This window comes from Lipotes vexillifer, unplaced genomic scaffold, assembly GCF_000442215.2.
Source record: "Lipotes vexillifer unplaced genomic scaffold, Lipotes_vexillifer_v1.1 scaffold63, whole genome shotgun sequence".
Lineage (NCBI taxonomy): Eukaryota > Metazoa > Chordata > Mammalia > Artiodactyla > Lipotidae > Lipotes > Lipotes vexillifer.
The window spans coordinates 4,511,138-4,526,245 of NW_006784492.1; the positions used below are offsets into that span (position 1 = coordinate 4,511,138).

Genomic DNA, 15,108 nt, shown 5'->3' on the forward strand with positions numbered 1-15,108 from the left:
GCATGGAATCTGTTCCCTACACAGAATGGGAGCTCTCAGTTGTCATCCAGGACAAAGGCAATCCTCAACTGCATACCAAAGTCCTTCTGAAGTGTATGATCTTTGAATATGCAGAGTCAGTGACAAGTACAGCAATGACCTCAGTAAGCCAGGCGTCCTTGGATGTCTCCATGATTATAATTATTTCCTTAGGAGCAATTTGTGCAGTGTTGTTGGTTATTATGGTGCTGTTTGCAACGAGGTGTAACCGAGAAAAGAAAGACACTAGGTCCTACAACTGCAGGGTAGCGGAGTCAACTTACCAGCATCACCCAAAAAGACCCTCCAGGCAGATCCACAAAGGGGACATCACATTGGTGCCTACCGTCAACGGCACTCTGCCCATCAGATCTCATCACAGACCGTCCCCTTCTTCATCTCCTACCTTAGAAAGAGGGCAGATGGGCAGCCGGCAGAGTCACAACAGTCACCAGTCCCTCAACAGTTTGGTGACAATCTCATCGAACCACGTGCCAGAGAATTTCTCATTAGAACTCACCCATGCCACCCCTGCTGTTGAGGTAAGATCATACCCTCCATCTATTCACTGACAAAGTCAGTTAGTGATCAGAAGTTGTGTATGTGTTAGTTCTTAAACGTTTCCATTACTAAGTAACAATACTAACGATATGCAAATTAAACAGGATACCAGTTATGTAGGTATAGCAAGTGTACACACCTTTTGCGTACCATCTTAAGTTTTTCATAAAGAATTTACTTGCATGTACCATGTGTAATATTGAAAAGTAAATGTGAAGCTAGCAAAGGACTATCTAATTAGAGTCCCCTTATCCTCAGATTATGATACTTCAAGCTAGAAATAAACAGGCTTGCTTTATTCTCAGTAGTTGTGGTCTCGAAGAAAAATAAAAAACTGGGGTCTCCAGAATCCCATCTCAGTGCATGTGTATTTGTTCAGCTTTTGAAATGTTTCTGACATTATTTTAACTACATGTGTTAGAATGTATTTTACAGCATTTTCCATGCATTTTTATAACTGATCACTTTAATCTGAACTATAAGATAGAAGGAATCAATCAGTTTTCTATAAAGGAGTCCTCTTTCAAAAAGAGAATGTCAGCTGTATGAGAGCATCCACATTTCTCTGGGACGTATTTCAGTTCTGTTTGGTGGCTGGCTACGTGGTCCTTCAGAGTCCAGCATATGTAAATCTTTAAAACGGAGATAGTATTAGAAGATAGAATTAGATAATTAGCATGAAATAGTGAGTAACTGTATTTACTTGCTTCAAGCTTTTGAGTATTGGGGGATTTGTTTCCAGGAATCAGTACTGTCTGTTTGGTTTCCAGCAGGTCTCCCAGCTTCTTTCAATGCTTCACCAGGGACAGTATCAACCAAGGCCAAGTTTTCGAGGAAACAAATATTCCAGGAGCTATAGGTATGAATTACCCTTGTGCTACCTATTAAGTCGCAGATAACACGAATGCTGAAGACTAAAAACTATACTTTCTCTGATTTCTCTTTCTAGATATGCCCTTCAAGACATGGACAAATTTAGCTTGAAAGACAGTGGCCGTGGTGACAGTGAAGCAGGAGACAGTGATTATGATTTGGGGCGAGATTCTCCAATAGACAGGTTGCTGGGTGAAGGATTCAGCGACCTGTTTCTTACAGATGGACGAATTCCAGCAGGTAAGAGCGTGGTGATAGATAAATCCTTATTTTCAGATCGACTACACCAGTGAAGTGAGCAATTTCTCCCGTGCTTTTATTTCTTCTTTGTTCTTTGCAGTAAAGTATCTGTAATACACACACCATTAGCAGTGAACATAGACTGAAACAATTTTAAACTGTTTAATTAAAATTCATAGTAAACAGTTGGTAGAGGAAGGGAATAAGCAGGAGAGCTTAAGAGGACAAGAAGGAAGGAGTGGGGAGAGGAAGAGAGAAAACGACCCCACCCCCTCCTCTCTCTACCCCATCTGCTACCGCCACAAGACACTCTTGAGCACCTCTGTAAAATTACTGGGTGGTTGTTTTTATTCAGAGAGCCTGTTTTGGTGCCTAGTGGTGAACTGGACTATAATTTGGAGGACACATTTCCTGTGATGGGAACCAACTCGCATAATCAGAGATTCAAATACACCAGGGAATGGTACACTTTAATCACTAAAAATAGGAGAAAGAATGCATCTTTGTAGGTGGTAGGCATGGAATAATTTTGCCACCTTTCATTTTATGTGTCCACTGTAAATGGAAGAGGAACAGAAAAGTCCAAGAGGGGAATTTATAACGACACAGCTAGATGGAGGAGACCCTACTAAGTTACGAGCTATGTTTTCCTTAGACTCCCTTCTCTCTAATCGCGCAGTAGAAACTCTCAGATCCCGCAGAGTAAATACTGACTGCATCACTGTAGCAACCCTGTTACTAAAGACTGTAATAATATATCAACCCTTAGGAACATATTCCTTTGGCTACTTATGTTTCTAAATTCCACGGAATGTTGATCAAATAACTGCCACTTGACAAGTGAATGAGTGAAGTGATAAATGAAAGAAAGGCAGAACAAAACTATATTACCTTGCTGAGTCCAAGGAACAACTGTTGTCTAAGTACAGATAAATAAGAGAGTTTAGGAAATAGACATGGGAGAGCTTCAGAGAGCCAGAGAAATTCAGTGGAAATCAGTACATAGGAACTCTGTCTCTCGTAAACTGGAGTAGTAGTGGCGGCCGTAGCTGCAGCAGTATTAATATTAGTCCTAGCAGTCGCAGCAGTGGTTACCAGCGACACCCTAGTACTTACTCTGGGCCCATGAGGAATTCTATACCTGAACAACCTCTTGCAACACTTTGACATAGGAATTAATGGTGGCGGTAATAACAGTAGTGTTCATATTTTTTTTTTAGATTTGAAAACTGAAGCTTATAAAGGTTAAAAAAAAGTATCCAAAATCAAGCAATTTGTACATGATAGAGGTGAGATTTGAACCTATCCCTCTACTCATTAAACACTAATCTATCAAGAATAATATAAAGTAACAGGTTTTTATTTTTTTGTAGTGTGTTGAATGTCATATTTGTTCTTACATTCTAAAGTCTTACAGTACTACTGTCTGTAACCTATTAAATGCTGCTTATTTAATTATGCTATTACCGTAATAGATACTGCATTTCTGGCAGGATGAATGTATGGGAAGGACTTCTAGTGGCATGAAGGGCTATAATCAATGTACATTGAGAGCCGAGATACTTACAGTCACCCATGGTGTCTTTTTCTTTTTTTAACGCATAGACTCCCTAGACCCATTTAAAGAGAAATCCTTGAAAACCTAGTGGAATACCTATGGCCTAAGACAACGTGCTCAAAGAGAAACATTTTTATCTTACCCATGAAATGAAAGAGCGGGCTGAGTTTCTATGATTCTGTGATCCTGATAGAACTCTAATTTTGAATATTGATCCCTAATTTTGAATAAGATGACTTCCCAAATTACATTATTTCATAAAACATAACATCAGGGGTATAGTATCAATTATCTCATTATATATGTTATTTTTTCAATTGTAGAAAGTCGGACTTACTGACACAATTCTATCAGTATAGTTAAAAGGAGAATAACTGCTCCTACTTAGATAACCTTGCCATTTCTGAGCCTAAATTATACCTAAAGTCCTTTTATAATTCTGAAATTGTATAATTCAATAGCTAATCATGGTCTAATTTTTTAAAAAAGGGCACGACGCCTCTTTCACTCTATCCTATATTTTCAAAGTTACCACCACCAGCTGTGTTCATGGCAGGAGAGTTACCTAATGCTTGAATTAAAGTAATTAACATAAATGTTAAAGAATAAAGACATCTGGGAAACAACAGGTAGACATTGATAAACTCTAGATAATAGTGAGTCTTATTTAGTGAGTAACTTGAGTCTCCTCCTAAGTTACATTTCTTTTCAAAGTTAGAGGCTCACCGTTATATTATCACCAACACCAGTGAATATATAGACAATTCTTTACAAAACAATTCCATATTTACACAATCATACTTAATCTGGGTGTGTGGTGGGAGAGCTGGGGTATGGCGTCGTACTGCAATAGATTGTATCAGAGTACATACACTTCTGCCTGACTAGCAACCTGTCTCTATGTGGGGTGTTGTAGAAAGTATTCTAGAGGCATAGAGCACCAGGAAATCACCAATGATCCATAAAATATCTTAAGCTTTATGCATGGTTGGCTATTAGAAATGTGCATAATCAAATATCTGTACAAAGATAAGCATCCCTTAATTATGAACACCATTCTGATGATACATCACCCATATTCTGGCTTATTCTTCACCATGGCAGCTTCTGCTGGCACATTACGGTGTAAAATTTGTGATTTGTAAACTTTATATTCCCAGGAAATATCCCAAGTAGAAAAAAAAAAAAAAAGTAAAAAAAGTAAGTCCACATCTGAATGCCATTAACAGAAATCAGCACAGTTTTTCTAAAGCATGAATATTTTTAGAACTTCGGAGTAGAAAAAAAAAAAAAAAAAGTAAAAAAAGTAAGTCCACATCTGAATGCCATTAACAGAAATCAGCACAGTTTTTCTAAAGCATGAATATTTTTAGAACTTCGGTGTCTTATTCCAACAATGTTTTTCCTGCATTAGACTGTGATCAAATATAGATTATGTTATGTTGCTTTGCCTGCCAACAGGGTCATTTCTGGTCATTCATTCTATTAATTCCCACAGGAGGATCCTGCATTCTGAGCAGTCAAGTCAGCGCGCATTTTTGTCTGTTGGCTCATGTTTGTCAACATACTTTCTTCCTTACTCAGTCAACTTTGAACCACAACACTACCTATACGCTTGCAAAATCTCGCTTTTCCCAAAGCGTCAGCTACACCAGGATGTTCTTGTGATACTCCTCCTTGATTGGGCGCATTCCATTTTTTTATCATTGTGTCATCTGTGATTACTTAATTCAAACATGTGTCTTTAATTCTATGTCCTCATCATTCTCATGGCTGGTATCCTACTTCCGGCCTTTCTTCCATGGCTGTTTTTCTGTACCAGCACATGAATTGATATTCACTCCCCAGTAGCTTCTTTCCTTGCCAAATCTTTCTTTCATACACAGCTTGAACAACTTTTTCAGGACATTTTAATTTATACTTTTTGTTTCAAAAGCAATAATTGACTTTTATTGCCTGGAAACACCTAATTCAGCTATTTATCTTGGCATTCCAAGGCCAATGAAATCCACTCGTAGCTTATTAACTTTTTTTTTTTTTTTTTTTGTATCTTGTGCAATAGGCAGAGCCATCTCTTCACGTAACACACCAATCCTTTGCCCATGTCACCTTTCTGCCCGAAAGACTGGCTTCTCTTCACTTTGTCTTCTATTCATCTCTCAAAGTTTGTTTCAGGTTTTGCTCTTTAACTATTTCAGCATCCACCTCTACTCTTTTTTCTTTTCTTTTTTTTAAATTTTATTTTTACTGAAGTAGAGATGCTGTACAATTTTATATAAGTTATAGACGTACAATATAGTGATTCACAATTTTTAAAGGTTATACTCCATTTACAGTTATTATAGAATATTGGCTATATTCCCTGTGCTGTACAATATATCCTTGTAGCTTATTTATTTTATACCCAACAGTTTGTACCACTGAATCCCTTACCCCTATCATGCCTCTCCCCCCTTCCCTCTCCACTGTTAACCACTAGCTTGTTCTCTACCTCCGTGAGTCTGCTTCTTTTTTGTTATATTCACTAGTTTGCTGTAGTTTCTTAGATTCCACATATAAGTGACATCGTACAGTATTTTTTTTTTTTTCTTTTTTTAACATGCCCTCATCATTGTATAGTTTGGCACTTTAACTGGGCATTTATGACCTCATTTGTAACACTTGATTATTCTTATACCAGAAGCCATTTGAGGGCAGGAAGCTATCATAGCACTTTACATATGGCAGGCTCTTAATAGATAATTGATTGATTACTCAATGACTAATGGCTTGATAGATGTTAGGCATATGTTTTTCTCCTTATGTCCCATGCTTGTTTCCTGCCCTACCTATAAGGTCTAGCACAGGGGCAAAATTGGCCATCATGCTGTGGGAAAAAAGAGTTCTCTGTTTCTCCATGACTTTCCCTTTCCAGAGGAAATTTAACCACCTGACAGAGTTTTCAAGGAGCGACAGGAAGGTTGTCATTTGCACCACTAGCCAACAAGTTCTGACTCATTGGATATGGTGTGGAACATCTGTGGCACTAAGTTACATGTACACTGAGGATGATTTCGAACAGTTGAGTCTCAGGAGAAAGGTTGAAAATATCAATGAAATTAAGAAATGCCCTCTTCTGTGCCACTGCTCTTCCATCTCTATTATTTTGGCCCTCCTTCTCCCCATTAGTCTTTATTCATCAATTTTTCATATTTTTTGAATTTTAAAATTTTATGTTAATTAACTTTTTTATTACTAAAGCCCCATTTATTTACTGTGAAGTTATAAAATAGCATTCCCTGTCTAAAAACTCCTATGACCAAATTTATTTTTAATATGAACTGTTGTTTGAATCACCCAGATGGTACTGATGGTTATTTTCATTATGTTCAGCTCTCTAGAAAGTTGATCATGCTCAGGATTCTTAGAAGCTTGTGTAATTTTTCCCTTCCCCCCCCCCCGTCATTAAACATTGAAACAAAACAAATCCAATCAAACAATTAAGTCCTTCCCACAGAATTAAAGACCAGAAAACAAATGAAGAGGTGTCATCAGGTCTGTTCCCCTTCCTTCTAAAAGGATGTGAGTAAGACAATATGGACAGGTCTCCTTTCCATTTTCAGAGACTCAGGGAATTAGGGGAAAAAAATTCATTACCACTTTGATAGTTATTTCAGCACTTAGAAAACCTCAGTGCTATGAAAGTATTCCAGTTACTTTCAACACATTTTGGTTTTGTCCACATTTAAATGATGAACAACGATAGTTGGTAAATATTTCCAAATAGTAATAATGCATTAAGTCAGCACATCTAAACATCTTTTTATTCTTGCTTATTTAAATTTAACCCTTCTTCATAGCAAAATGACGCACGGATTCTCAATATTGCTGTCTCTCTCTCATGCCATTGTGATTCCCATGGGATTGGCATTCACACTATCCAGCATCTTCCCTACTTTGAATTTCTAGCCTTCCTGGCAAGCAGACGTTTCTTCTCACAGTTCCAGCTCTCATTTTTGTCCCTCAACTTACCCCTTCTCTATTAAAAACTGAGGCCCAGAATGGATGAGGTATAAGGACAGAATTATCTTCAAGGCTCAAATGATGAAAAGCAGTGACTTCCACACCTTAGAACAAAGTCCTTTACTTCTCCTTTTCTGAAAGGCAACATTTATTCTTCACTTTTCTTTTTTGTGCATAAATCTTTTCCAAAATTTTGTTTTAAGGCATAAGAACACTAAATACGGGATCCACCCTGCTAACAAAGTTTTAACTGTACAATACAGTATCATTAACCGTAGGTACAGTGTTGTACAGCGGAGCTCTTGAACTTAATCTTGCTTAACTGAAAATGTATGCCTGTTAATCAGCAATTCCCCATTTCCCCCTCTCCCTAATCCCTGCCAACCACCATTTCACTCCTGGATTCTATGAGTTTGACCATTTTAGATGTCTCATATACAGGGAATCATGCAGTTATGTGTCCCCCTGTGACTAGCTTATTTCGCTAAGCTTAATGTCCTCAAGATTCATCCACATTATCACATATTAGAGAGTTTTCTTCTTTTTTAAGGTGGAATAATATTCCATTATATGCATATACTACATTTCCATTAAACATTCAGTGGACATTTAGGTTGTTTTCACATCTTGGTTATTGTGAACAGTGCTGTAGTGAACAGAAGAATGCTAATATCTCTTCGAGATCCTGATTTCAATTCTTTTGGATAAATATCCAAAGATGGGATTACTGGCTCATATGGTAGTTCTCTTTTTTAATTTTTTGAGTAACCTCTATATTATTTTCCATAGTGGTTGCACCATTTTACATTCCCCACAACACTGTACAAGGGTTCCCAAGTTTTCCTCACCCCCCCCCCCCCCCCTCTTTTTTTTTGGGGTTTTGCTTAACTGAAAATGTATGCCTGTTAATCAGCAATTCCCCATTTCCCCCTCTCCCTAATCCCTGCCAACCACCATTTCACTCCTGGATTCTATGAGTTTGACCATTTTAGATGTCTCATATACAGGGAATCATGCAGTTATGTGTCCCCCTGTGACTAGCTTATTTCGCTAAGCTTAATGTCCTCAAGATTCATCCACATTATCACATATTAGAGAGTTTTCTTCTTTTTTAAGGTGGAATAATATTCCATTATATGCATATACTACATTTCCATTAAACATTCAGTGGACATTTAGGTTGTTTTCACATCTTGGTTATTGTGAACAGTGCTGTAGTGAACAGAAGAATGCTAATATCTCTTCGAGATCCTGATTTCAATTCTTTTGGATAAATATCCAAAGATGGGATTACTGGCTCATATGGTAGTTCTCTTTTTTAATTTTTTGAGTAACCTCTATATTATTTTCCATAGTGGTTGCACCATTTTACATTCCCCACAACACTGTACAAGGGTTCCCAAGTTTTCCTCACCCCCCCCCCCTCACTTGTTATTGTTTGGGTTTTTTGGTTTGTGTTTTATTACAGCCATCCTGTAATAAAACTGGTTTGAGGTGATTTCTTATTGTGCTTTTTGATTTGCATTTCCCTGATGATTAGAAAATATGTAGTGAATGCCTACTCTATGCAGACGCTTTAGACCTTTCCCAGGTGCTGTGGGTACAGCAATAAGCACACTGAACAACTAGTTTCCCCTGACCAGGGATTTGGCATTGTTCAAGAGTCAGTGCTTCTTTTAGCAATAACTTGGGAGGAAGAGAAATCTTTCTTAAGCAGCCAGATCCACAGAATTAGCTCTGAATATGTAAGTATGGCTGATATCAATCCAGTTTTCATTCAAATCTAAGATAATTACTTTGCATTTTCTGAATTCGGTCATTTGCTCTAAAATGAAATCATGATATTGAAGAGACCTAAGCTGTCACTGAAAAAGATGGATGGTTTGTGGAGTATATTTTACATCTCCACATTTCTTGGTGGCTCTGTAGTTGAGTTATCACATTTGCCAAATTTAGAGTTTTACCCTCTTCATTTTTCTGCTTTTCTCATACCATCGATTATTTTCTATGAGTGTAACCACTCACATTCCAACAGTGCATCGTAACATCTGGAAGAACTAACCAGTGGTTTTTCTTATTCTTCATCTTTTGATGACTTTTCCAACTCTTTGAATTTCAAACCTCTGAAAGACTTCTTAACAGGGTAACTGCAGGTGCCTGGTATTTGAGGATAATTTGCACTGCCGTTTTAAGGAACAAGTCGATCAATAATCCAGCATACTTGTAAGAGAGATTGATAAGTATAACTACCCGATAGCTTGTTATATTCTCAATGCCTCCATTAAAAGTAAAGTAGGTCAGATAGACCTCAATATCCGGAAGGTACTCAATGGTATTACGCAGGGCTTATCTGGTGGCATTCTAAAGTCATGGATTTCCCCTTACAGCTCTGGGTTTTTATAGTTTATGTTCCGCAAATATTTCATCGTCCACACCTTAGCTCTTTTCCAAACTTCTCCATTAGTAAGTTGTCAATCCGTTTTCTCATTACATGAGTAGCAGATGACATCCCTGAGGAGCACATGAGTCACAACCCTCCTCTGCTTATCTGAGAGACAAAAAAATATATATCCCAGGTTCACAAAACCAGCAGTCAAATCAAAGTTGTAACTGTGGTCCACCTCGTATGTATAATAACGGGTTAGTATCATGGTCACAGTTTGAAATTGTCTTATTCTATGTTTTAAAAAATAAAATGATCATTTTTTCTATTATTTTGAGTCCCATGAAGTATAATAACGAATCCCCACTGCTTTCCTTGAGTGCAGCTATGAGGCTGTGCACGGAAGAGTGCAGGGTCCTGGGACACTCTGACCAGTGCTGGATGCCACCTCTGCCCTCACCTTCCTCTGATTATAGGAGTAACATGTTCATTCCGGGGGAAGAATTCCCAGCACAGCCGCAGCAGCAACATCCGCATCCGAGTCTCGAGGATGACACGCAGCCGGTAGATTCCGGTGAGAAGAAGAAGAGTTTTTCCACTTTCGGGAAGGACTCGCCAAACGGTGAGGACTCTGGGGACACCAGCACGTCCTCTCTGCTCTCGGAAATGAGCAATGTGTTCCAGCGCCTCTTACCCCCTTCCCTGGACACCTATTCTGAGTGCAGTGAGATGGATCGATGCAACTCTCTGGAACGCCGGAAGGGGCCTCTGTCAGCCAAGACGGTGGGTTACCCACAAGGGGTGGCGGCCTGGGCGGCCAGTACGCATTTTCAAAACCCCGCCGCCAACTCTGGCCCCCCACTTGGAGCTCATTCCAGTGTGCAGCCTTTTTCAAAATGGCTGCCGGCCATGGAGGAAATCCCTGAAAACTATGAAGAGGATGATTTCGACAACGTGCTCAGCCACCTCGGTGACAGCAAACATGAACTCATGGATGCCAGTGAGCTAGTGGCTGAGATTAACAAACTGCTTCAAGATGTCCGCCAGAGCTAGGAAATGATAGCAAAGCATTTTTGTGTCCATATATGTGGAAACAGGGGACAGCGAAAACCCCTGCAAGAACTGGCATTGCCACATAGTTGCATTTATCATAAATGTGTCTGTGTATATTGAATATTAAATACTGTATTTTCGTATGTACACGATGCAAGTGTGATTATTTTAATCTGTATTTTAAAAATACATTTGTACCTTATATTTATGTGTAATTTAACAGACAAATTTTATTTTTTTACTCCCATGACAAACATGCGTCTCCTAATCATGTAGAGAAACTAGCCACTGTTCAAATCTGATATAATATTCAACCACAAAGTATAAAGGCACTGCTTAGATTAGTGATGTTGGGGAAGAAATTGTTATGCTGAAGGAACAATCCCACTAAAGCATTCTTCAATTCTTAGTTCTATTAAGTGATCCAGCTTCTGTTTTCTTTAACTTTTTTAAGAAAGTAAGCATCAAGAAAAATGTTTAACTCTTTTATTATTATCGTTGTTATTATTTTTACTGGTCTCTGCTCGTTCTGGTAGTTCAACTCTTACCGGAAAATTGAAACATGAGGTGAAATTTTATTTCAGGACTGGGAAGTATCTTTCACAGACAATGGTGTAAAACAACAGGACTAGAATCCGTTTTCTCACTCCCAGGCTCCTACTATTCCAGGGCATCGCACTGGCCTGTTCTTGAGACTATCTCTCCTAAAGTACTATCATCTATTTATAATCAAGGTAAACAATGAATTTTATTCCATCCTTGTAATATGAGAGGTGCCCCCAAGGAAATGGAATCTGTCTTTTACATGGATAACAGTGTGTATTTTAACAGCCTAAAGTATTAATGGACAAAAACAATTATGTCGGTGTCCCTCCCAGGGTAGTAAATATAATTGATTTATCCTGAAACTTTTCTATTTGAATCTTCCCCTCTCCTCTCACAATACTTGAACATGTTTATTTTTTGTAATGTTTTTTTGCTATAACTCTTCACTCTTAGCTTTTGTCTCTAGTGCATGATCTCATATTTTTGCTTTTATTTTTAGTATAAGAACATTTATAAAATTACAGTTTTTGTTATTGCAATTCTGTTTTACTTGTTGTGTGACAAACGGCAAATTCTTTATTTATTGTGCTGTTATCTCTCTGTGTGGAATGCCTTGGAAAGGGAGATCGTTGTTATTATGACTGTTCTCATTTATGACCTAGCTTCTATTAATCTTATTTCTATGAATACACTATCTTGATTGTACTCTCCAGAAAATTTTACTGTCGATGAAAATAAAAGGAAAATTGAAGCAAAGCTGAAGAACTGTCCATACATCAGAGTCCTGTTCCTACATATATGTTCAAAAGTTTTGCATGAGAGGGTAATTCAGAGTTGGGTTTTGAATAGTAGAGGGGGAATATTCAACTGGCTTGGAAACGAGAAAACCCACAATGGAAAAGGAATGAATTTGAGATCTGTAATGGAAATGAAAGCAGTCTGCCGTATTTCCAGTAGAGGAAAGAACTGAAATGCATTTGAAGTGTAAAGAAAAAGGAATAATCAATAGTAACCACTTGAACATTTCTCAGATTATTTCTCAAAACATCTTGTGTTGTGTCAGGAAAAAAAGTGTACCCTTAACAATGTTTCCAAGAGGTGAAAATATTATCTTCTTTGGTTTACTAGTAGGGAAATGAAATACTAGGAGAGTTAAATAACCTTAAAATGGAGGAAACTCAGATATTTTAATTCTCAAATGAGTACCACATCAAATAGATGTGTTATGTCTTTCAAAAGGCACATTTTCCTTTGTAGAAGGGATTACAATTACAAGTGAAATTTCAGTTTATTTTTCAGATTACACACACCAATGCTCACCACATTGAAATACATTTTGCTTTTCAACTTCACTTCCTTTCAGTACATATTATCATTAAGAAAAAGACTTTCATAACTTCACTGTTCTTAATTTAAAGCACCAACAGTAATTAAGGAAGCAAAGCTGGAAATCAATGTTCGAATGATGTAAAGTAAATAAAATGCAATATTGTGTTAAACAGAAGACCTTTGTACACTGTCTGGACAGGAAGCATTCTGTGTCTCAGGCTCCTTGTTTCTCCACCCGCCCCACTCTTCTTACTTCCCATGCCCCAGGTTAAGGGATATTAGGGCAAGCTTTTCACTTTTCACTCTTGTTCTTTTCACAGGTAATATTATCTCAGTAAAGGCTGGAGTGTCTGGTGCCATGATAGCAACCTAACTTCTCATCAAATTTATATTTTCCTCTTCTTTGATACCATGCCCTTCCTCAGATTGAAACAACCAAAAAGCACTTCAGTCAAGGATATCCCTTTCTCTATTTGGCCCCAATGGATTCCCTTAAATGTTCTTTAGTGATAATCATCCATTAAGGGAATCATCTTCCAATAATGTAATTTGACACCGAATCTGTTGCTTAACAAATCTTCCTTTTAAATGCTCATAGGATGATTAGAATTGGCTTTCTTCAGATTCTTATAAGTTACTATATTAACACGGTTGTTCATTTATCACTTCTTTTCTTTCTTGGTATTTGGCAGATGGGGCTTATAACTTTGTTAAGCATTTAAATTCTTGTTCCTTCTGTCACACATATATCAAATTTACCACTTACCAATAGATAACTGTTAAGGCAAAAGATAGGTACGTTACTGTCTTACTGGAGTCACTGACTTTGAATTACTGACACATTAAAATTCAAAGAATAGTGAATCTATGTAAAATTTAGTTGTGTGGGTGAAAAATGGATTGTCTGACATAGCAACCTGCAATCCTGCATGAACTCACAGAACTGATCCAAGACAATTCAGGCAATTTGCCAGACTATCAAAAAGTTTTGATGTTTCTGTTCCAATTCAATATATCTTGATTAAACATCATCACAGTATCAAAGATAAAAGGACACACTGAATAGGCAGTAAATATTGCTATATAAAATTAAAGTCAAACCATATGAAAGTCTTAAAGATTTGTGTTGAGTTTTAAAAAGGAAAAAATTTGCAGGAGTTTTTTTTAAAGCCAGCATGTTGACTTCCTTAACTGCAGGTTAAATTCATAAAACAAAGCTATCATACATTTATAAGCTGCCTTATATATTGTGAAAGTGTATAATGCCAAACTGATTGTAATCATTTTTAATATGTAGTATGTCTCTAACTGTGAATGTTCTATGTGGTTATATTACATTTTAACTTAATAAATTAGGTATTTGGGCCACTGAAGATTCATCTCATTCAGTTTAGTTTCTAGAACAAGCAGTAAGTCACTTTTTTGAAATAACTGAATAATACCTAAAGTATTACATTGCAATTGGAAAAAAACTTTATTGCCCAAATTGTGGTTTCATTCTTCATCTGTGTAACTGAGTCATAGTTAAGTACATACATTCTGTATACCAGAAATAATAGGACCATTAATATAATCTAAACCAAAAAATAATTAACAGGTAGGCACTGTATAATAGATCTGAAAATGATAGTCTATACTTCTCATTAATTTAACTTTTTATTATAAGATAGCTTATACAACTTGTGGAGCTGTTAAAAGAATTTTATGGGGAGCTGGTATTGCAAAAATTGCTACCAGAATTTACTGACTTCCTGACTTCTAAAATTGCAATAACACATCCTACCCTGGCACTTGAAAATAATAGTTTTCTATTTCCTTTGATGACTTCTGCAAGTTGCTCCTAATTCTTGTTTGCTTTTTCAGATTTTATCTCTTCAATTTATTTATTTTATGGTACTCCTCCTTGATAACTTATCCTACTGTCCACATTTTATAACAATCTTCTCCAAGTTTTCGCATGGATATAGTTCTTTATACAACCACCTAGGTTTTTTATCAATCTTTTCATGTCTTTCCTTTGTTATTAATATTACAGGGATCATATTTTTGAGATATGAAGCCAAGATCTTTCCATTCTCAATAAACCTTGCTCTTCTGATTCACTAGTTTAACAGAAGGGTAAATTTATATAATTAAGAACAAAGGGGTCATTTCATTTGTTCTATGTTTTAAAAGGTTTTGAGTGTTTATAGACATACTAGCATAGAAAATTGGACTTTTATTGAGGGAGGAACTTCTTTCTTCTAAATATAAAACACTTCTCTTTATGTACTAAGGGTTAGGCTGGGAAGGGTGAGCTTGGAGTTTCACTATGAGCCAAAGTTAAGCGCAAGAGAGTGAATATTAAGTAAGAAAGGTCCAGGGCTTCCCTGGTGGCGCAGTGCTTGAGAGTCCGCCTGCCGATGCAGGAGACGCGGGTTCGTGCCCCGTTTCGGGAAGATCCCACATGCCGCGGAGCGGCTGGGCCCGTGAGCCATGGCCGCTGGGCCTGCGCGTCCGGAGCCTGTGCTCCGCAAATGGGAGAGGCCACAACAGTGAGAGGCCC

The 15,108-nt window shown here is 37.4% G+C and overlaps 1 protein-coding gene across 1 annotated transcript in view; it reads left to right on the plus strand.

Annotated features, from left to right (window-relative positions):
* The window catches only part of PCDH18 (protocadherin 18), a 12,680-nt gene extending 1,992 nt beyond the window's left edge, over positions 1–10,688 (plus strand). The window contains exons 2-5 of the mRNA XM_007456891.1: positions 1–560; positions 1,350–1,438; positions 1,529–1,692; positions 10,021–10,688. Coding sequence (XP_007456953.1) covers positions 1–560; positions 1,350–1,438; positions 1,529–1,692; positions 10,021–10,688 — 1,481 coding nt within the window. The remainder of the gene's footprint in view (positions 561–1,349; positions 1,439–1,528; positions 1,693–10,020) is intronic.
* Positions 10,689–15,108: the final 4,420 nt, after the last annotated feature.